Below are 21,915 nucleotides of genomic sequence, written 5' to 3'. Positions count from 1 at the left end.
CGCGCGGAGAGAGAGAGAGAGAGAGAGAGAGAGAGAGAGAGAGAGAGAGAGAGAGAGAGAGAGAGATTAACGTCTACGAGAGGCCAAAGTTGGCCTATGAGACAAAATAATACAACTGTGTTCTTCCGATCATCGGAAGAAAAGAAAGACAAGAAAAAGTGTGCATGTGTCTGGATACAACTGTGAATCATCATGGATCGGTGGAGCCCATATACAAACAATATAAGGGGGGGTGGGGATGTGGATGGAGTGCTAAGGCAAGATGCATCTCTATATGCTGAAGGGGTAGTACAAGCATGCTATGCAGATCTATGTCTAACTCCATCCAGTGCCATAAGAGGGATATAAGATATCATACATCGCCAATGCTGAGGCTGTGAATGGCGTGAACATGTACCCTGAGTATGAATGAAAGCGAGCTAGCCTCTCCTGTGTCTCCATCTGGTGTCTCATTCGGATAGCTGCTATCTCTTGGTGACGGAGTCGGGGTGCTCTATGTCCAGTCTGTCTAGGTCTCCTCCTGGCTCTCAATTCCTTTGCTCTCTGTGCGGTCACCCCACGTGGTACATCAGCTAGCAATGGCATAGCTCTCTGGAAGAAATCTGTGAGCTGGGACTGTCTCCCACCCCTAGTGGGAGTGGGTGTCTGGAGGAGTCTCTCTCGAGAACTATGAAGCTCTAGTAGTAGTCTGCCAAGCTGCCGCTGGTCTGAGGCCTCCATCAATTGATGTAGTGAAGAGTGCTCCTCTAACAATCTTGCATATCTATCTCTGACCCCCTGGTGGGCTCTACATCTACATACAAAGTGATCCTCAGTCTCCACCTCCTCGCGGCACAATCTGCATATCCGCTCAGCTCTGGGAACCCGTGCCGCTCTCCTAGCCTCTATCTCTAGCTGATGTGATGAGACTCGTAGCTGTCCAATAGCAACGCGAGAGCTGTGTGGCATGTATACATCCATGTACCGCGGTCGATGTATAAACCCATCCCCTGAGATGCTCATAAAGTGGTCTCTGTAATACAGCATCTTCGGTGGTAGTGGGCTCTCTGGTGCTGTCCATGTCTCCTGTATGTAGTGCTGCCATATGTCCTGTCTCATCACTCTGTTCCTCTCATTGAGAGAGAGGTAACCCCGTGGAGCAGACTGATCATACTGAAAAGGTGGCAACCGCTCAATGTCTATCCCATGATGTGAGAACCACTGTAGCATCTGTGCACACCAAGATCCAGTGTGTCCAGCCTCGGCCAGCTGTCTGGATGCCTCAAAAGCTTGGCGGGATAATCTCTCCGTGGGCATCTCCCTCATCTTGGATATAAAGGAGATCGTCTGGAACAATGCCTCCACTGCCATAGGTGGTGCAACAAATTCAGCTCGAACAATGTCGTGCGGGACGGATGGTTTGCTGCATATCATCCTCGAGAGCATCAAGATCTGTGGTCTCTCCTGCTGTACCCATGTGGAGGCTGCAAGCCCTGGTGCCCAAACCGCTGCTGCATACATCAAGGCTGGTGTCACTAATGTATCAAAGAGCCACCCCTTCGTGCGGGGTTCCTGAAAATGTGCCTGATGACACTGACGCTCAAGGCCAGCAAGAGCTGCATACCCCCGGGTCACTTTGTCTCGGACTGCCTGAGCCATGGAGAAGCGTCTAGCTGAGCTAGTAAATGTGATGCCAAGGTAAACATAAGAGCTCACCACCTCGACCCGCCCTCCTGCTAATGTGAGAGTAGTGTGGCTCCTGACTGCGGGTGAAGTGTGGAAGATCATAACCTTGGTTTTCCCAAGGTTCATTGTGAGCCCCTGCTCTGCGCAAAAGTCATCAAGAGCCACAAGGTGTCTTTGAAGCCCAACCTGCGTGTCGGATACCAAAACGATGTCATCAGCATAAAGCATAACATGGACAGTAATACCTGATAGCTCAACCCCAGAGCCTCCTCCCTGTGTGATGTAATCGACCACCTCATCAATATAGAGCCCAAAGAGCGTGGGGGAGAACGGGCACCCCTGCTTCACACCAATGGTGCTAGCAACTGTGTCGGACAAGCCTCCTGGGCATCGGACTCTCCCAAAGACCTGCTCATATAGCCTGTATATGCCCCACATCATGTCTGAAGGTATTTCTAGTGTCTGTAGTCGCCGAAAGAGGCGCTCTCTGGGCACAGTATCAAATGCCTTGTGGAAATCCACAAAGCAACAATAGAGCCGTTGCCTCCGTGCCTTGGCCTGATCAATCAGGCACCTCAATGTAAAAATGTGGTCGATGGTCGAGAAGGCTCGACGGAAGCCTGCCTGGCCTGCTGCTCTCAATCCCCCAACCTCTGCATGAGTGCTCAGCTCTGCCTCCAAAACTGCCCCGTATAGTTTGGCCAATATATGGCCAATCATGATGGTCCTGTAGTCCCCGGGGTCTAGTACATCTCCCGCTTTATGGATCGGCACAATAGTGTGCATCGTCCACTCAGTCGGAAACCCCTCTGACAGAGCTCTGTTGAAGAGATGAGCAAGAAATGGTGCCAATGTATCAATAGCATAGATGAGATGCTATCCCTGTAATCCTGTATGATTTGTCGCCCGTCCATGTTGGAGTCGGCATACGGCCCTCCTAACCATAGGTGGGGTGAAGAAGGTGGAGATTGTGGAGCATGGCTCTGTGGGTTGTGGTATAGGGGGCTGTGCAGGCACATCATAAAGTCTCTCTGCATATGTCTGCCAGGTCTGAGGATCGGCAATAGGTGTGGGAGGACGGGGCTCTCTGAGTCTCCTCCAAGTAGCAGTAGCATCTCTGCTCATGAGCATGTGATATGTGTCCCAGTACTGAGCCTCCTCATAAGCTTGCCGCTTACGGCGGGTGAGAGTATGCATCCTCCTGCCTGCCTGCCTCTAGGTGATCTCCCCGTGAGCCCTCTGCACTCGGAGACTGCGGTAAAGGTTTCTGCACTCATCATCATACCATCGGTTCTGGGGCATGCTCCCAGATGTAGGTGGCCGTCCTGTCTGTATGTGGTATGGGAAACTCCTCGCGGCTGCGGAGTGCAGTACATGTGAGAGCTGGGAGGTGAGCATGGCCATGGGTGCCGATGGATCTAAGGCAAATAGCTGATCATGAACATGATAGTCATACACCTCGGCTAGGTCCCGAGTGAAGTGAAAAACAGTGCGTGGTGGCTGTATGATGGGTGGGTGGGTCTCCAGTAAGCTCCTGAAAGTGAGGGATAGGTATGTATGATCCGCCCCAATGGGGCATGGTGGTACGGTGAAGTGAGACACCATATCTGCTGCCTCCCGGGACCCCATCACATAATCCACTGTACTACTGCCGCCTCCCACTGGAAAGCAAGTCAACCCACCTGAATCTGGCCACTGAGTCATCCCATTATAAATAACGAGATGGTGTCGGGCCCCAAGCTCCAGCAAATGTTGCCCATATCCAGTGCTGTCAGCTCCTCCATCAGCGGAGATCCGAGTGGTCACTGTATCCTCTGTAGCTAGCGGCTCTAGTCTCAAGGGATCCTCAAAGTCATAGATCTCGCACTGTCTGCACTGAGTTCGTGCATTGAAGTCCCCCATCAAGAAGACTTCTCCCAATGTCGAATAGTGTAAGATCTCCTCAGATAAGACAGAGTATGGAGACTCACTAGCCTCTCCTCCACCCGGCTCCTCGGTGGTGGCAAACCGCGACCCGTTCGGAGGAAAGTAACAAAGGGCGATATAAATCCATCTGGTCTCCGAGAGGCGTAAGCTAATCCACATGTATCTCGCCTCCGAGTCTCGTGCTACGACTCGAACATGCTCATGTAACCCATGTCTGAAAAGCACTGCAATACCTCTTGAACCTCGGGAGGTGGCCTGTCTCATCCCCTGTCGGTGAGCTGACTCCCACTGATAACCCTCAACCCGTGGTAAGCCCCTCTCCGGGCTCTCATGCATCTCTGTCATCAAGATGATATCCCGGCCCTCCATCACCTCCTCAAGTCTCCCTGGATGTGTCCATAGGACTCCATTACAGTTCCAGATTGCTATGTGTATCTCTTTGTCTTCATGTTGTTTCCTCCGTGTCTCATAGGCCAGATGGCGCTATTCGACCCTCTTCCCATCAATGTAGATGTGACCATCCCTATAATGTGCCTTCTTCCCTTCTTTGCGTGCCGCCTTGATCTTCGGCATGCATAATCTTCTGTGCTCCAGTTGCATCCATGTGAGGTCATCATCGAAGTAGATGGGGTCCCCTGGCAAGCTCCTCAAGATAGCCCGTCTTCTCATAAAGCTCATCCTACTCTCCTCGTCCGGGAACTGTAGCACTAAGGCCTTGCCTTTGGTGGAGTCCTTTGGGGTTGTCCTCCATACTCTAGTGAATGGGAGAGAGAGAGAGAGAGAGAGAAAGATATATTAACGTCTACGAGAGGCCAAAGTCGGCCTATAAGACAAAAAATAATACAACTGTGTTCTTCCGGTCTCACGACACACGAAGAGAGAGAGAGAGAGAGAGAGAGAGAGAGAGAGAGAGAGAGAGAGAGAGAGAACTTAAATAGTGACAACATTTTTGAAGGGGTCTCACGACACACGAGGATGAAAAGCTTTTGACTCTTGGGCAAGCCAAGATGAGTGGTATGAATCAAAAACAAATTTGTTTTGTAAGTGAAGAACAGGATTATGCAGGAATGTTGGAATTCAAATGTTTATACAACTCTGATTGTCATTATCTAGGGAATTGTGATGAATAATGGGGTGTTGGTTGGCTTGGTTTGGTTTGCCATCTATTCCTGGTTTATTGACAGACATGAGCAATGAGGCAGACCCAAAGTTTACCTATCCGACACTACCGGAAATTAATGCTACTAACAGAAAACATTGGCGCCTGGTCCGATGCCAGAATGGTGATTTCTCCAATATTATACATCATGATCTTGCTGTTTTGAAGTTTACAGTTGCATCACTTAAGACAGGCTTTTGAAGTTTGGATTCTATGAATGCCACAGGATTGCGAATCTTTGAAGAGATCTCAGATGATTTTGCTGTGAGCTTCTAAACCTCTTTTCATTTTGTGGATTGAAAAGTTTATGTTTTTGACAAATTGCTTGTATGGATTCATTTCATGCACGTCTGTATAACCTCTCTCTCTCTCTCTCTCTCTCTCTCCCCCCCCCCCCCCCCCCCCCCCGCGAAGGGTCATCACAGACAGATCACAACTGCCTCAGAGAGCCAGACACCGATAGCATGCATTTTGTATATGATGATGACACACGACTCCCCCAGTGGGACGGCTTTGAGGCCATTTGTACATGCACTGTCAATGTAGTATGTGCGGATTATGATTAGGCAGATTCGCATCTCATCTCACCGCCTTAGATTGGAGATAGGGAGGGAAGAGAACATTGCTAGGGAGGAGAGAATTTGTTGGCTATGCTCCCTGGAGGTTGAGACAGAGGAGCCTTACATTTAGAGATGCCCAATGTATTATGAGATTCCGGGGAGATTTCACCAGTCCTTCAGGGAGGGATTTGTTCCATTATCTGGGATTATTGACTTCCTGGACCAGTGATGCCTAGGGATTTAGTTGATGGAGCTACGTAGATATGGAGATCTTTTTCTTTGATAGGGCAGAGCCGAGGTTCAGGATACTTCACAGCCACCCATCACGAGCTTCTTTCATGTGGCATAGGAGAGCAGCACCAGACGATGACCACGAGGACTGCGAGGTGCCGAAGATCCTCACAGGCGGAATAGACACCACACACCAATGGCACCTGTGCCATCACAACTCTCACCACCCTGGATAGGCCCCATCAGCTGCAGCGTACTAGACGCCCATGGCCTTTTGGTCCAAGGTGGTCCTCCATGAGGCAGCCAGAGCCAAGAGATTCTACACACAGGGGTGCCCCTCCACAGGTCGTGGATATAGAGAGCTTATATGAGGATTCACCTATTGATGATGAGGGTATCTCTCTCTTGTTGTCTTCTTGGCTAGAGGCTACCATGAGCTCACCCTGTACTCATATGATTATCTTGTACTTTTACATGTTCACCATTACATAAGTAGCTAGTTTTTCCATGACTCATTTCGTGGACTTATTGTAACACCTTTTTGGTCTCATAGTTCTTTGGGTTTTTTGAAAGACAATATAACTTTCTTTTCTTTCTTTCTCGCTCTTCCCTTATCAACTATATATATTCAGGCTCAGCAAGTGTTTTTGCAGTTACAGGGTTATACCCGGGCAATGAAGGCAGTTGGGGTGGTAGAGGCAAAAAGTGAGGACATTTTTTCTTTGATCATGGGAATGGATGAGACCCGAAATGAGTAAGTCAATTGAAGTCTTAACTTGAGAAATTCTAGTTTCTTTTTTAGGCTCTACAACTCAAAGCAAGCCAAAGGTGGCCCTAGAAGTTGCTTCTCTATCAAATTATATTACGCTTTTGAGGTGGGAATTCTTGAGTGGCAGATGGGACAGCACATTTCACAATGGTATGATGGTGGAAGAAGTGAATGGCCACACTGCAATTTTGTATCACCGCTTGCAGCTGGGTTGGTGTAACTGGTAAGTTGTTAAAATGCATTCTTTGTGTTCTCAATATGCTTAAGCTATGTCAAACTGGTATACTTTGTGGCTTGTAGGTTAGTTTGGCCCCGTGATCTATGCTATGTTCGATACTGGCGGCGCAATGAGAATGGGAGCTACGGTATGGACATGGTAGCCTCATAGTTAGTTAAGGTGTGCATAGATACTGGTACCCTTGATCTAATGGTTTTTCAATTTATCATGCAGTTGTTGTTTTCCGCTCAAAAGAGCATCCGAATTGCCCTCCTCAGCCAGGCTGTGTGCGTGCACATATTGAAAGTATGTGCGCTTTCATTTCCAAGTTTCTGATGTTATGTATAACAGTCTAATCACTGGTTAGATCTAAAAGGAAAGTCTTGTTGGTGGGCCCCTAGCTGAGCGGCCATTATACCACACCGGCTTGAAGGGGGCATGAGTTTGAATTGGACATCTAAATATAATATTTTATCCACAACAAAAAGAAGATTAAGACCCAAATGGAAAGTCCTACATTTTGTAGCTCTGTCTTTGTGGCATTTTTACTGAAAAGGCTTTAAAACATGTCATTATTGTCATGTTTACAGGTGGAGGCTTCACAATCTCACCCCTAAAGCCCCATCTAGGTTTTGGAGGGCCTCGGGCTAAAGTTGAGCATCAAATTCATATTGATTTGCAGGGATGGGGCGTTAGCTATTTACCATTTTATCAACACCATTGCTTGTTACAGATGCTGAACAGTGTTGCTGGTAAAATTTTGTTTTGATGACTGAATCCTCAATGCGCTATGGAAAGAGAATTTCATATCAAACTTATAGCATGAACTTCAATCCTTGTTGTAACCTGTAGTTGCTTTCTTCAATTAATTGACTAGGCTGTCAGACCAGGATTCCCATGCAACATTCCCTCGCATCCTTTTTCTTGGCATACGGTGTTTCATGACGGATGCACATAGATTTTTCATTGGTTAGGTGGAAGAATTTATAGATGTCAGTTTTCATGTGGCTTTCTTACCTGTGACTGACAATCTCTTCTATCCAGGCTAGAAACTATGTTAGAAATGATAAATTGCATTCCATTGCAGTAAGTTGCTCTGAGTTAGCGGACATTTTCAAGGAGTATGTAAGAAAATCCCAGGTACTTTATTGGGATGGCACAAGCCTTGCCTACATCAGCTCTCTTTACGTCTCTTACGCAGTAAACTGTGATGGCCGGAGTCCCATATGTGAAGCACTCAATCATTATCATGTGCAATACACATACAAAGACCTCAGATGGGGTTTTCATTTTGCTTTGTTACCTGTGACTGCCAATCTCTTCTGTCCAGGCTAGAAATTGCGTTTGGAATGTTAAATTCCATTCCTTAGCAGTCAGCTGCTCCAAGTTAGCAGAAACCTTTGAGGAATGTGTGATGGAACATTGCACCTGTTTTATTGGGATGGGACAAGCCTTTCTCGTTGCATGCGCGGAAGCCTTCTTCTGTGATCCAGCCCTAAGCCTGATTATGGAACACCTGTAGATGCTTATGAAATGATTAGACAGAGAAGAGAGAGAGAGAGAGAGAGAGAGAGAGAGAGAGAGAGAGAGAGAGAGATGGCTGTTGGTATTCAGTATATTACTATGCTACAAAAAGATGTATGACTTTACAACTTCATGAGGCCTTTGGCCTGCCCAAAAAGTGGCTGATGCGCTTCTACTACCAACATGATGACCTAAGCCCAAAAGAGGGAATAGATGATCTGTACAAATGATGCCGAACGCTTATATAGGCCTTGGGAGAGTAGGTCGACCAGATGAAGGGCTGTCAGCCTGTTTATATGTCCACGACATGCTGCCGACTGTGCCCATACTGCCATCCTGATCCGTAGCTATAAGTCTAGGCTCAATAGTTAATCCAGCCACATTATGACTTTGGAGCCATAATTGGGTAGCCAAAATTGCATAGTGACCTAACCAGCAACCCTCCTATGGTCTTTGTATGTGTATCGCACATGATGATAATTTGAGGTTTCACGTATGGGACTCAGGCCACTGCCACAGTCTAATTTGAGGTTTCATGTATGGGACTCAGGCCACTGCCACAGTCTAATGTGCAAAAGATGTAAAGAGAACTGATATGAGAAATGTCACGTGCACACCCGTGCCATGGCATAAATCTCGGCATATTCGGCGTATTCCCTGGTTTAGACAGCATTTAGGGCATTAGCAAGGCTTGTATATGGTCTGATGAGCAATCGGCAGCCCTTGATAAGTGACTTATAGGTCAGTCATGTGGAAGGACGTAATCATTATCAGGTGTTCTTTTAATACTGCCCACTGCCTAAATAAGTGAGTTATTGGCTGATTATCAGTGTTCCCCATGGCTTCTTGGTGGAATCACTACGTAGACTGGTACAAGCGCAAATAAATAAAAGCAGTGCCCTTAAGTTACTTTACTACATGGTCCAAATAATGATGAGCCTTTCAAAAATCGTGCGTAGCTATGTCCTTAGGCTCATAAGAGTCAAAAGGAGTGCCTTTCTTTGGACTTGCTTAGGAAAGGGCTGAAAACAGTGTCTTTCAAGGTGGGACAATAATATGTAACCTCTCACCAACTGTTATGTGGCAGCTGGTGTCATCACAAATCTCTGGCTGAGAAAAGATCTCCCAAGTATCCCTATGGTCCTTACATTTTCCACTAGCTCTCCATCAAATGTAAAGGATTCTTGGTGCAAGTATCCTAAGCTAGTGTGGAAGGTCATAAGTGACTCATAACCTTGGTCTTTCCAAGGTCAAGTCTAAGGTCTCTTTTAGTGGGGCATCTAAATGGTGTCGCAGCCCCTCTTGAGAATGTAATAGAAGTGCCACATCATCTGTCTAAAAAACTGCCAGTGTAGAGCCACCCCTCCAAATCAACAAATTCAGCCTGTTCATTTTTCTAGAGTGCAAATGGTGTGGAGGAGTGTGGTCATCCTGACCGAGTCATGTATCTCACGTAAAAGTCCCTTGATTGTGCGCAACCTGCCAAATGACTTGTTCATATAGTATCATATTGGCTTAGCTTACTAGCTTCTCTTCCTCTAGCTGCATATGTAGGATTGTCCAAAGCCTCAGCAACTGTTTGATGTCATGTGGATGTTATTTGATGTAACACCCCTAATTTTTCAATGCACCTTTATATGGGCCTTCTATGGTTTTTATGAAATGCTTTGTTGTTAGACACTGATTGCTTCTGCTAAATTGCTTTTTCAGGTCTGCGTGAATGGTTTGCTCAATGTGAAGATGCCCATCTTGTACCTCAACTCAACAGAATCATGAAGATGGATACACAACTTTCAGTTGCCAAGAGAGGAAGAAAAAAACAACCAGCCATCCAGTTTATCCCTTCCTTGAGTCAGATACATGATGCTGAAGGTCAAGGAGAGGAGGATGAGTCTGATGATGAGGAAGATGGACAAATGGTGAATCAAGAGGTGCACATATGCTTTTGGAAGGCTCTAATGTCTTGGCCATTATATCTTCTAGCAGTAGTGTGATAAGATTTGGTTTCTTTTGGCAGACTTTTGATGAAGGATTTGTCAAGGAGAACGCCGTCACATCTTTGTGTAGGTTTTTGACACACACTCGATTTTTTATCATGACTGAATGTGGTGTTGCCTTAGATTACTCTAGAGACTTTGTGTGATATAGATTTCATTTCACGTGCACAGCCAATGTTCAAGGTCATTGAGCAGGCAGAAGCAGAAATTTGAAACATCTCAGATGGTTTTTTCTTCATTTTGGAACTTTAAGGCCCGGATGTGGAACCTTCCGTCAGAGGATTCCGTGGACCCTTACACATACGGTCTGGTATGACTTGTGGGTTGTAAACATTTTGTCCCAGTTTATAGCCAAAATCCTCCCTTTCCAGAGAAACTATGTTGGCCACCTCATCAAAGGGAGAGGGGTGTTTGGTGAGTGGGGATCCTTTTGGAAGAAAACTTGAGTTTAGTTCAACATGTCTTTTTGTCCATGGATGCTGCTGTTGGCTCACACTATCTGGGTAAAGACTGTCATTTTTCTATTGTAATTTGCATGTGGGTTGCATTATGACAGTACCGTTTGGATTCCTGCTTGCCAATGCCATGACATGTAGTGGCCATAAAGGGCTGGTGGCTATTGAGGGCAGCTGCCAGCTGTACTGCACGCAGTAAAGACCTTCAAAGTTCTGACAAGGCATCTTAGTAGAAACAACTATGACAAAATCACATATATCATATATCAGGAACCTTGGATGTCTGGTATCCAAGCTATATTCACTGTTTGGTACACTAGTAGCAAGTTTGTTCCTCTAGAGTGGCGTAGTGCAATAGACTAGGTGAGGAGGGTCAAATACATTAAATGGCAAGGACTGGAGAAACTATGAATCAAACCAATCTGTTCAGTTACTATACATACTAAGAGGGCTCTATTGCTGGGGAGATGGAGACTGTACCATATCTTGCTGAGTCTGCCCTTGGTCTGACAAAAACTTCAAAGGTTGTCATTTTCTAAGGTGGCCTATGCTTATGAGTGCAATCATTCTGAGATGCAAGGTGCAGGGCAAGTTGATGAGAGGTCACAACCCGTTGCTTCTCTCGAATGACTATGTTTAATCTTGTTGATGCTGAATGTAAGTGGTGAGCAAGGACAGAGTCTGTATGTACATGCTTTGTAAAGCAAGCTCTAGCTAATTTTTTTTAAATGTTTGAGATTCATCGAATATGTTTCAACAAAACAGCTGGAACAGTTTTACAGAGTCACGATAATGTGTTTCTGAAGATATTTTGTTTTGGTTGGACTTGTTAGCTGGTGATGGAAAAAATCATTTTTTGCTTTATTCTCACCCCGTACTTTTCATATGTCAAATCTCACAAAATAACCAGACGATTGCGAGTCTAAACCAAATTATCTTTAGCAATGATAAAGAAATCTCTAATAAAACATTTGGGGCTTAGTGTGCAAATTTTAATGTTGGTTTTATGAAGATTGATTCTAATTTTGGTGTGAAAAACATTCAAATGGTTTTTCAGCCCTTAATGCAAAAAAGAGAAGGCTACATAATCAGCAAACATGACTGCATTTGGTAGTTGTGGAATGTGCTTCTTCTAACGATCCACTTTAATCAGCCTACTCATGAATGTGGAAACCAAAAGGAGTAGGAGGGAGTGGGCAACGACTTTGTATCCCCTGCGATTGCATGTACTCTGCAAGTAGCATGCTCATATATCGAAAATGGTCCAGAAGAGGAGCCTCCTCTCAAGCTGCCTAACGTGGTTTGCCTGATTAGGAAGCTTGTGATGTAGTTTTTGTCCTCTTTGCATCCCACAATGCAATGGGTGTAAGCAAGGCACCCAAGCCATGACTCCTCAAGTCATGTAGGATCTGCCTCCTGGTATGAATCGCTCATGGTCATCGTTATAGGATTGTGAAACCCAAAGCACCTCTTAATAGCTCTCAAGTTTTTTCTGCATGGTGTTCACCTTTATCTTACAGCAGGTGAGCCATTAGAATAGATCACAAGCACTGCCATTTACCAACAATCAAAGAACATAAGAAGTCTTTTGTGGGCTTTCTTACAGTACACTGATGATATGGCTTGCTTCGAATAATCCAAGGGTCTGTAAGGGGATGGTGTGACCTGTTGTTCTCTTGTTCATCCACTGACTTTAGAACCGAGAAATCTTGTTACAGCAACATGCTGTCCTGCTTCCTAGCTTCCATAACCTCACAATTTGTGAACCAACAGCTGCTGTGAATTATAAGCAACATGCTGTTCTGCTCCCTGGCTTCCATAACCTCAACAATTTGTGAACCAACAGTTTTTGTGAGGTTGAGGGTCCTCTATGCGGGAATGTCTCATACAATCTCAAAGGGGGGATTATCTGTGCTTTTCCCAATTTCATGAACTTCAAAGCTGCAAAGTCATAGCCTTGGTATCAATGCAGTCTGCTAAAACATGTCGTACATTCTATGGTCTGCTGCAAAGCTCTATATTTAGACAGTTGATTGACATTCTAAAAGGGGGTTTGATACCAGCCTTCACTTTAAACGAGTTGCTTTTGCTTCCATTGCCTGTAATATTGACTGCACAAACCATGGGAATTGCTCAACATGTTCCAAGTTGTTTTAAGAGTGCATTGGGTACCAGCTGTTACTGAGCAGATTGCATGTGTTTGGAGTGCTTTCATGGGCTAGCAAATTGACTGGTCAGTATTCCAATGGTTTATGGTTGTTGCAGCAACAAGTTCTGCAGAGGTGGAGACGATAGAATCATTAGATGGGTCAGCTTTTCCGAGCTCTGTGGCTCGAGATGATCGGGAGAATGCTAGGAATTCCTGGAGCATTCCAAACGGTAACAGCTTCCGTGTTCGCAGCAGGCAGTTTCCTTTTGATCGTTCAAAGGTAAAGGGCGAATTATCATGCATTCATTTTGGAGAATTTTCCTTGATGTTTGCAGCTGCCACAAGTTCTGGTTGTATCGCAGATTCCAGCAGGAGAGTCTTTGATGCAACTAGTGTCAGTTGACTGGTTTAAGGATGTTGAACGCATGGACCATCTTGCTCGGCGGAAAGGTTGTGCTGCCCAGGTAAGAGCTGCTGTTATAGGATTTTGTTGAGCTGCGTTTGCAGGCCGTTTTGAAACTCATTTGAGCTAGTAATCTTACAGCCTAAAATGATTATTATGCTTTTTTCTCTACCAACAAAACTGGCAGAAGGGATTACAATAAGCTGGAGTGTCCACGCCACTCTAAATCTCTGTCGCTTAAGCTATAGCCCCCCCTGCGTTTCTTACCCTTTCCTGCGCCTGTCTTGGCTGCTGTGCCATCCTTTAACATTCTGCCTTCTCCTGCCCCCTCTCCTCGATCTCTGCTTGTTGCTGCATTGCAGCCCAGCATCATTGCCTTGACCCCTCCATGCAGTCAGAACAACCAACCGCTGTTGCTATGTGAATCAATTCCATCATTCACAGGACCTATTGTGTGCGTTTCTGCTATGTCGGGCTATGGCATCCGTTGAGCTGGACGATATCGAGGAGAATTGGAAGAAGATGAATCAGTATGGTTACCTTTTTAGCTCAGATTTACGGGATGAGTTACCAGTATCCAAGCCCAGGTATCCTCAAATTAAGTTCATTCAGGCACTGAGCCTTGTTCACGACCTCCCAATAGAATGAGCCGCTTGGAGATGATTAAGCTTAAGCAGCAGTTAGTACTAAAGGGTTGGTCCATCCACACTCCTAGCCATGTGGAGATCCGGTTCTCTTTGTTAAGAAGAAGGATGGGAGTATGTACCTATGTGTGGACAATTGAGTGCTCAACAAGCTTACAATCAAGAACAAAGCTTCTCTTCCATGCATCCACGACTTCTTGGATTAGCTTACATGCGGCGAGTGGTTTGGTAATGCCAAACGCAAGAACAATGTAGACCAAACGTCTGTTGCACCATCAAATGGGTTGAAGACAACTCTGAAGCTACTTGGGAGAGCCTTATGCACACCCAGATCTGCTGAGGTAGATGCACTGCTGAAGGCTGAATGCTGAAGAGAGCTTCGGGCTGCCTTGGGACTGAAGCACTAGGGTTCTTTGGCTGAGAATAATGTATGCACAAGACATGAGTCTTAAGCACACATATTTCTGCACTAGACTATGACTGAATGTGATGAAGAATGAGATGATTTTAGCAAGGAATGAGGGGCTGCCTTATATATGGAATTATGCTGCTGATTAGTCAAGGGAATTGCTGTCAGCCCCAGCAGAAAATACTCACGACTGCAGCCAATTAGCATTAGATGCTTCTTTTCCCACCAACGCTTCACCTGTGAGTTACCTGCTGTCCTGGCTGCTGACCCACTGAGTCTGGATCTGGCTGACTGCTGTCTCAGCCTTGTAGGGCTGCTGACTAGCTGCTAGGCCTTCTCTTGAGTGGCCCATGGTGGCCACAAGACAAATTCTCATAGGCTGCCCCCAAGGACTGGCCTAGAGCCTCAATCCCTTTGCTTCTAAATGCTTGCTACGCTAGGCTGACTTATAATGCTTGACTGTTCTCCAAGTGGGTTAAGTGACAAACTCTCACACCTACGGCTTGGAATGATCTGCGTAGCTCGTGCTTGACATGTCCTTGGACTAGGGCTCACAATGGGGTCACGGCGTACGACAAATGTTCCTAAAAAGGAACTACTTCTAAACAAGTATAGCACTGATCATAAACCAATGTGTCACACTACACCTCAGTGCACATGCTTGCAGATAAAGCAATTGGCTTTCTTACCAAAACAGGCCACAAGAGGGTACAATCTTGTACATCCTCCATGCCTCGGGTTCTAGCAATTGCCAGACTGGATCTGATACCAATGTAAGGTCTCCACAGACCATGCCCAAGCTAAGACCTAACCCTATCATGGGTTAGCCTACATCCCTAGCCTTAACCCTAGGCCTGTTGGGACGTAACATTCGGTCTAAAGAAGACCTATGATATATGGATATTGTACGTTGTAATGTGGACAACCCGGTGCTAGATGTAAGCAGCACCCTCAGAGCTTGTAACAGATATTGCTTCTTCTTGGTAATAAGACATAAATTCCAAGGGGGAGCAAGGCATCCCATTCGAGTCTCTATATGGTGTCAAGTTCTCAAGTGGTGCCTGTGGTTTATGTTACATGCAAGGAAGCTCTATGTCTTCTTTCAGACCTAAGCACCTTTCATAGGAACATCTTGATGCAAAACGCAAAGAAGAGATGGAGAGAAGAGAGAGAGATGGCTATGTATTTTAGTATATTCATATACATGTAAAATGGTTACAACTTCTTGGCCTTAGGCCTTCCCAAAACACCTACTGCTATACCTGCCGCATGTGAGGGCTCAGAAGATGACCTAAGGCTGGATGCGCCTTTATATAGGCCCTAACTTTGCCTAGGAACCAGCCGACTGGCTGTGGCCAGTTCAAGGACACCAAAAAACCATATATGCTACTGATGCTGTCTGTGGACTGTTGTCCACCTGACCGACAGACATCCTGTCGCAAAAGGTTTCTTCAAGACCATTCTGAGGCTACTTAAAGCCCTAAGTCTATTGTTTAATCTGTTGCCTTTCAGACCGTCGTCATCCCCTGTCTCCACACATGGTCTCACATACTTGTTGTCCTCTTCCCTTCTTGGCAACCTTTTCACTGGAAACCTTGCCTTAGATCTCCGAATCCACTCCACAGTGTGGTGTAGATCTGTGCATCTGTTCCACTTGTCCCTTGGCCCTTCATGCCCTGTCACTCAACCTTTTCTTTGGTTTTCTCTTCCCAAGTATTGAGGTTGGCATTCTCACTCCACCCCTTGGATGATCATCATCCCTTGGAACTGTTTTCCTAAAAGCCTTTCCTGGTATGCCCCAAGTGGCATACAACTCACAAGGCTGCCATTCCAAAAAGGTTACAACATCTTGGCCTTAGGCCTTCCCAAAACACCTTATACTAGACCTGCTCCATGTGAGGGTTCTGATGATGACCTAAAGGCTGGATGCGCCTTTATATAGGCCCTAATTTTGCGTAGGAACCAGCCGATTGGCTCTCGGCCAGTTCAAGGACACCAAAAAACCATATATACTGTCAATGCCATCTGTGGACTGTTGTCCACCTAGCCAATAGACATCTTGTCCCAAAAGGTTTCTTCTGGACCATTTTGAGGTTCCTTAAAGCCCTAAGTCTATTGTTTAATCTGTTGCCTTTCTGAGATTAGCCTTGGGATTAGCATGTCCATGTGCATGAGCATGATAGTTTAAGTGGATAAATTTAGTGCCTTATTCAAGTGTCTAATTGCATTAGTAGTCATGTGTGAAAATCCCGCCTTTGTTACACTTTTCATCTGTAAGGTGTTTCTGTTGCATGGGCTTTCAAAGAGGATCGTCTTGCAAATATTTCCAAAGTTTACAAGACTATTTGAAAAGCCTTGTTATATGGTCTGGAAAAAGTTATAGTTTAGTGCAACTTTTCATCGGCAAACAGAGGGGCAAACAAAGATCATTAACTAGATGAGAGGGCATCTCTTTTGGATACTCCAACACATGCACCAAAGCAGATCTCAGCCTATGTCATTTCTCTTTCCATCGCTGGACTTTTGCAAGTGGGCAAGGTTTGGGCGTACATACAGCCTAGACAACACACACTTCCTTGAGACTTGTGAGATGCGTTTTCTCCTTACTTTTCTTATAGTCTCATGAAGACCCCGGTTGGATTGAACTTCATTGATGATCTAGATTATCATGAGGAGCACAAGGGGAGCATCAAGATGTAGATATACCCGAGCTTGAGGAGCCCAAGGAGATAGGAGCGGTAGAAAAGGCATACTTTGATACTTAAATGGCAAAACTTAGGGAGGTGATGCTTAAGGGAGAAATTTGTTCTCTTGCAACAACAAGTAGTTTTGAACCCGTATTCTACCGTGATACCTAGTTTGGTGTCTTCTTTCACACCAAAATTTTTATGGACGCTCTTGGATGCCACGTGGACATATCTGTAAAGTAGGTGCAAGAGCTGGAGTGGAAACTGGTCCTTCCGGGTGTTCGGCTTGTAGCCAAATACCAGGCATTTGAGTAGGAAGCATGTAGTTGCATGTAGGAGAAGGGCCTGAGGGCCACCCCAACACAGGGTTTGATACCCTTGCCACATGTCTTAGGGTGGCCTAAGGCATGTGTTAGGCCACCCTAAGGGTCTAGGTAACCCATGACCAATGCCCAACAGTCCCATTGGATTGGGGATGCTGTCGGCCAGGCCTGGAGGGCCTGGACAGGAAGGCAGCCAGGCCTAGATGGCCTGGACAGCCTCACAGGCAACCTAGGCAGTTTGGCCAGTCTCACAAGCAGCCTGGACAGCATGGCAAAAGGTGGCCAGTCAACAACAGAAAAAAGGCGCATATTTTAGAGATCATAAACAGGTCGTGGAGATAATATCCACAGACTGACCCTTGTTTTCATCCACCGACCAGCATCTTTAATGACTATAAAAGCATAGGCTAGTGAGTTATTTAGGCATCTCATAATTCCCAAAGTGCTGAAGAACTAAAGGGAGCCTAAGCAAAGGTGAAGCTTGAAGGTCAAGAGTCAGGTCCTCTACAGGCTGAAAGTCTACAGCTCCAAGAAGATCTACAGATTTGCGTTATTTTCTCATCATTCTTATAAAGCAAATACACCATCCGTGGTTGGGGCCCTACAGAGGGTATAGACCCAGACTTCGAGGGAACCCAATTCGAAGAAGGTCTAGACGAATGAGTAGAATTTCCAGAACATTCGGGAGGTTGGTGTTTTACTTGCTTTCAGATGTTGAGTTGTCTGGCAGAGAACAAGCCCAAGGTAACTCATTTGACCAAGCTGAAAGGTAGCCGTAAAATTACTTCCGTAAATACTACAATTTTAGATCATAGTGCGTGCATGAATGTAACTTCAAGATGACAGTTTCTGGTCCCAAGGATCTAATACCGATGTTTGTTGATGTTGGGAAAGATTATGCACATCTTTTTTTAAAAACCTTGGTAGTACTCACAACTTCGTTAATGCTAGATTTGTGCAAAAGTTGGGAGTGGAGACGCAGCCTAGTAATCGTGCGTACTATGTGAACCTGGCGACGGGACCTGGACAGATCTAGGACTGGTCACTGGTGTGTGTCTCAGTTATTGATATTTATCCAGCCTGTGATGTAGGTGATTTCCTAGGGAGATCTTATAGGAGTACATTGAAAACTCCCCAAGGTGGTTAGTTAGAAACGTTAGGTATGGTCTGCATAGTAATGATTGTGAAAAGATATGAATATGTTATGTTGTGATCCTTGTGAATGTGTTTGAAAGAAAGAAAGTTCTAATAACGTCTACAAAAGACCAATTGTCTATGAGATCAAAAGTGTTACAGTGTGTCCTGGAAGTACAGGGCCATGAAGTGATTGAATCATGGAAAAACATACAAAAATCCCAACTAGAGCTGAAAGAAAAAGCGCCCATATAGGTGCTAGTGGTACAATGCTACAATGATAGAATGTGAGGGTATCAAAGTGGGTTCTCGACATCTATGACTGTATAGAGACTGCTAGTGCATTGAAAATGCGAACAGGGAAGGATGTAAAGTCGAAGGCTTCCTGTGGCTAGATGGGTTAAATGCAACAGATGCTTAGAGCTGAGTAAAGAAGATCGCCCTCCAGACAATGCTACATCCAGAGACAAACACCTTTTGTGTTCTTATGGCAATTCGTGAGTTTGGATCTTCCTAATTTCCATAACCGGATGAGGTGTTTGAACGGCTATGTAACCCCTTGAAGTTTTGATATATGGCAGCCTTGGTGACCTCTCCTATCTATTAGGCATACCTGTTATTCCAATTCTCATTTACATAATGCTTTGCTTAGTTCTAAGGTGTCCTATGCATCTCCCCCATAATGCTTATTACTGACACATTGGTCTCATGGGTCATTGCAGACATTAATAAACCTGTGTGTGTGTGTGTGTGTGTGTGTGTGTGTGTGTGGATGGAGTCTTGGCGCAGTGGTTTTACAGGGATCCTAATCAAGAGGTTCCTGCACCTTGCTGCTGCTATGTTGTCCATTTGCATGGATATGATGTTCAATCTGCCACCATCCCTCGCCCCCCTTTTCTCCTTTTCCCCTCCCTTCCTTGGACATACATCCTTTTGGCTGGCATAACAAGGTGTCTTTAATATTATTCTATCAGTTTAATCATAGCCTTTCATTTCTTACTGAGGTTTCTCTGGTTGTGTATCAGGTAGCTGCCGAAAAAGGTCTGTTCACATTACTATTTAACTTGCAGGTATAAATGCTTCCTGATGCCATTCCTATGTCTTTTTTTTAAATCTTGAGTAGATCCTTTAGTAGTAGCAACTTGAGTGCCCACCCGAAGGTGGCTTGTTCTCTTACCCGAAGGCAGTACAATTATGGCTACAATTGGCCTGGATGCCATGGAGATTCAAACTCAGGACCTCCCCCTTCCCAGTCACAAACCTACACCGCTAGGCTACACACCCATTGGCGCCACTTCTATGCCTTCGTGAGCTCTGTGCTGCATACAATGTCAGGAATTTTTGGTCCTTATCTTTTGTTTTGGCCATAGGTACCAGGATCCACGCATTACAGCATGGTTCTATATTTTGTGGCAAGAAGGTCGATTCCTCCTGGATCACTATTACAGAGATTTGTAGATGGTGATGATGGCTTTAGAAACAACAGGTTGAAGCTTATTCCATCAGTTCCCAAGGTAAGATTTTTAAGCGTCTTCTATGAAGAATGGTTTAAGCGTTATTTTGAAGCCCTGATCCAGCTCAAAATTGGTACGAGGATTTCTTGTCTGTCCAGCTTATTCGTTTTTAGAATGGTGCATTCGCAGGGATCCTGGATAGTGAGACAGAGTGTGGGGAGTACACCTTGCATACTTGGAAAGGCTGTGGATTGCAACTATTATCGGGGGAAGAAGTATCTAGAGGTCCTGTTTGCATTTTTTATTCCTGACTGTTGATAAGTGGCTAATTGCAGGCTGTTGGTTGTAAGTTCCTTTTTTTTGAAGTGCCTGTAGGTGCTGTTTTCTGTCTGATATGTATTACAGGTGGATGTTGACATTGGTTCGTCCACTGTGGCAAATGGAGTACTTGGACTTGTTTTTGGTGTAGTAGCATCCTTGGTGGTTGACATGGCCTTCCTTGTTCAGGTAGTCTGTCATAAAATGATGAATGTCAGTCTGTGCCTTGTTTTGCACATTTGAGCTTAGTCCCAGCTCATGCATAGCCCTCTAGATTCCCTATTCATGCAGCCGTCTTTAGAAGAATCCTGTAAATACAGGTTAAGAGAAACACCCTGATGGGTCATTTGCCCCTGCTGACAGAGGTTGCACAAACTTTAAGTGTCTCTGATTGTAGTTTTTTTATTGGATATTGACCTGGTTTCTTTGGTGTGGAACTTTTAGTATTTTGTCTTTATATTTTTGCAGGGAAATTCATTGGATGAGCTACCTGAGAGGTTGATTGGTACTGTACGCATATCACGGCTTGAACTCTCAAAAGCCGTATCTCCCTACCTTGATAGATATACAGTTGACTGACCATGAAAAAGTTCACATGGTGCCTGTACAATTCAATTCAGCCTTTTAAAAGCTTCCTCCACCACAAACCTGTTAACTGCAACATGATGGAGAGTGTGCTGGCATCCTTACCATCTCACACAAGAAGGCAGTGACTAACCTTTTCTTTTGTTCTTCTTCATTTGGACAACAATGCACATGCATCATGTTCTCTTTGTAGTGGATACGAGCTGGTGCTTCTACTGGTACAATGGTTACATATGGAAATTCAGGTGCTGACGAGCTATGCTGGAGAAAGCTTGGCATGGCTTATATTCAGGTGAGGAGCAGACTTGGGATTGGGGAAGCTGATCTCAAAGAGTGCTTTGGTGAGAAGAGTCAACTGTTGTTCCAGAGTCAGAATGTGTGGCATTGTTGAGCAGTGCCATGATACTCCCTCAAATTTAGGCAAAGAGGTACACACCTGTATAGAAGCTAAATGGTCATAGAGGTGAAAGCCTGAGGAAACCGCTTTACTGAGTCTAGTTTTTGACCTGAGATCTTATCCAAATGTAAGAAAATCAGATAACGGAATTTTTGCATCCCTTTATGAATAATGATATTTATTGATCCATTATAGACGCATTCCTTCAATTCCATGGTTTCATGCTGTACCATCTAATTCATTTAATGCTTTCGAAAGCTTGAGCTTCCAGTATTGTGCAGGCATTGGTGATGAAACACTCCTTATGTTCTGATAGAAAATTCTGGGGCATGGTTTGGAACAGATGTAAAGTTCAAGGTGAGAACTTGCATTAGAGGTTTTAACCAGAGAGCATATAATGGATGCCCTTGGGCCTTGTCACTAAAACTTTATCTAAAATTAATTAGAAGTCACAACTTATTCGTGTCTCAACACACCTGAATGGATATATTAAGGAAGGCAAGTTCTAAAAACTTGGAACCTCACCCACCTGTGTTGGCCAACTCGGATGGCAGGGTGTCCATAAAGACTTGCCAACCTGAAAAGTGCACATGGGGGCAGGTCAGTGCTACTGGCGGGGTCTAGACCATTATATCGACTATTAATAGTCTGATTAATTGTCGACAATGCCTTCAATCATGCACTGCAATAGATCAATGCAGTTGTTTTGATATCATGGCCAATGAGCTGTTTTCTCTTCTGTTTCATGTTGGCTACCTTGCGTTTCTCCTTCGACTGGGTCTTTTGCCAGTGACTCCAGATCTCTTTATGGTAAGGGGTGGGGCAACACCAATCGAGTGCTCAAACAGTCCGGTCATCGGGAAAATCAGGCAGAAAATATCAGGATTCTCTCTTGATAAAAATGCACTT

General features: G+C 45.0%; 1 protein-coding gene across 3 annotated transcripts in view; it reads left to right on the top strand.

Annotated features, from left to right (window-relative positions):
- The window catches only part of LOC147618396 (protein ENHANCED DISEASE RESISTANCE 2-like), a 42,964-nt gene extending 21,766 nt beyond the window's left edge, over positions 1–21,198 (top strand). The window contains exons 6-22 of one of the 3 annotated variants that reach the window (XR_015262117.1): positions 4,547–4,605; positions 4,776–4,874; positions 4,977–5,014; positions 6,195–6,295; positions 6,438–6,533; positions 6,611–6,675; positions 6,762–6,833; positions 7,118–7,279; positions 9,762–9,982; positions 10,069–10,114; positions 12,769–12,932; positions 13,015–13,116; positions 19,278–19,322; positions 19,623–19,766; positions 19,880–19,991; positions 20,112–20,213; positions 20,493–21,198. Coding sequence is in view for 2 of the 3 variants with exons in the window: in XM_086774822.1 (XP_086630948.1) it covers positions 4,547–4,605; positions 4,776–4,874; positions 4,977–5,014; positions 6,195–6,295; positions 6,438–6,533; positions 6,611–6,675; positions 6,762–6,833; positions 7,118–7,279; positions 9,762–9,982; positions 10,069–10,114; positions 12,769–12,932; positions 13,015–13,116; positions 19,278–19,322; positions 19,623–19,766; positions 19,896–19,991; positions 20,112–20,213; positions 20,493–20,603 (1,723 nt within the window). In the remaining variant the exon portion in view is untranslated. The remainder of the gene's footprint in view (positions 1–4,546; positions 4,606–4,775; positions 4,875–4,976; positions 5,015–6,194; positions 6,296–6,437; positions 6,534–6,610; positions 6,676–6,761; positions 6,834–7,117; positions 7,280–9,761; positions 9,983–10,068; positions 10,115–12,768; positions 12,933–13,014; positions 13,117–19,277; positions 19,323–19,622; positions 19,767–19,879; positions 19,992–20,111; positions 20,214–20,492) is intronic. The other 2 variants (XM_086774822.1, XM_086774823.1) reach the window with 2 other exon arrangements.
- The last annotated feature ends 717 nt before the right edge of the window (positions 21,199–21,915 follow it).

The sequence above is a fragment of the Cibotium barometz genome, chromosome 35 (assembly GCF_041138505.1).
Source record: "Cibotium barometz isolate CiBa-2024 chromosome 35, ASM4113850v1, whole genome shotgun sequence".
Taxonomy (NCBI): domain Eukaryota; kingdom Viridiplantae; phylum Streptophyta; class Polypodiopsida; order Cyatheales; family Cibotiaceae; genus Cibotium; species Cibotium barometz.
This window is presented reverse-complemented; position numbering and strand designations above follow the sequence as displayed.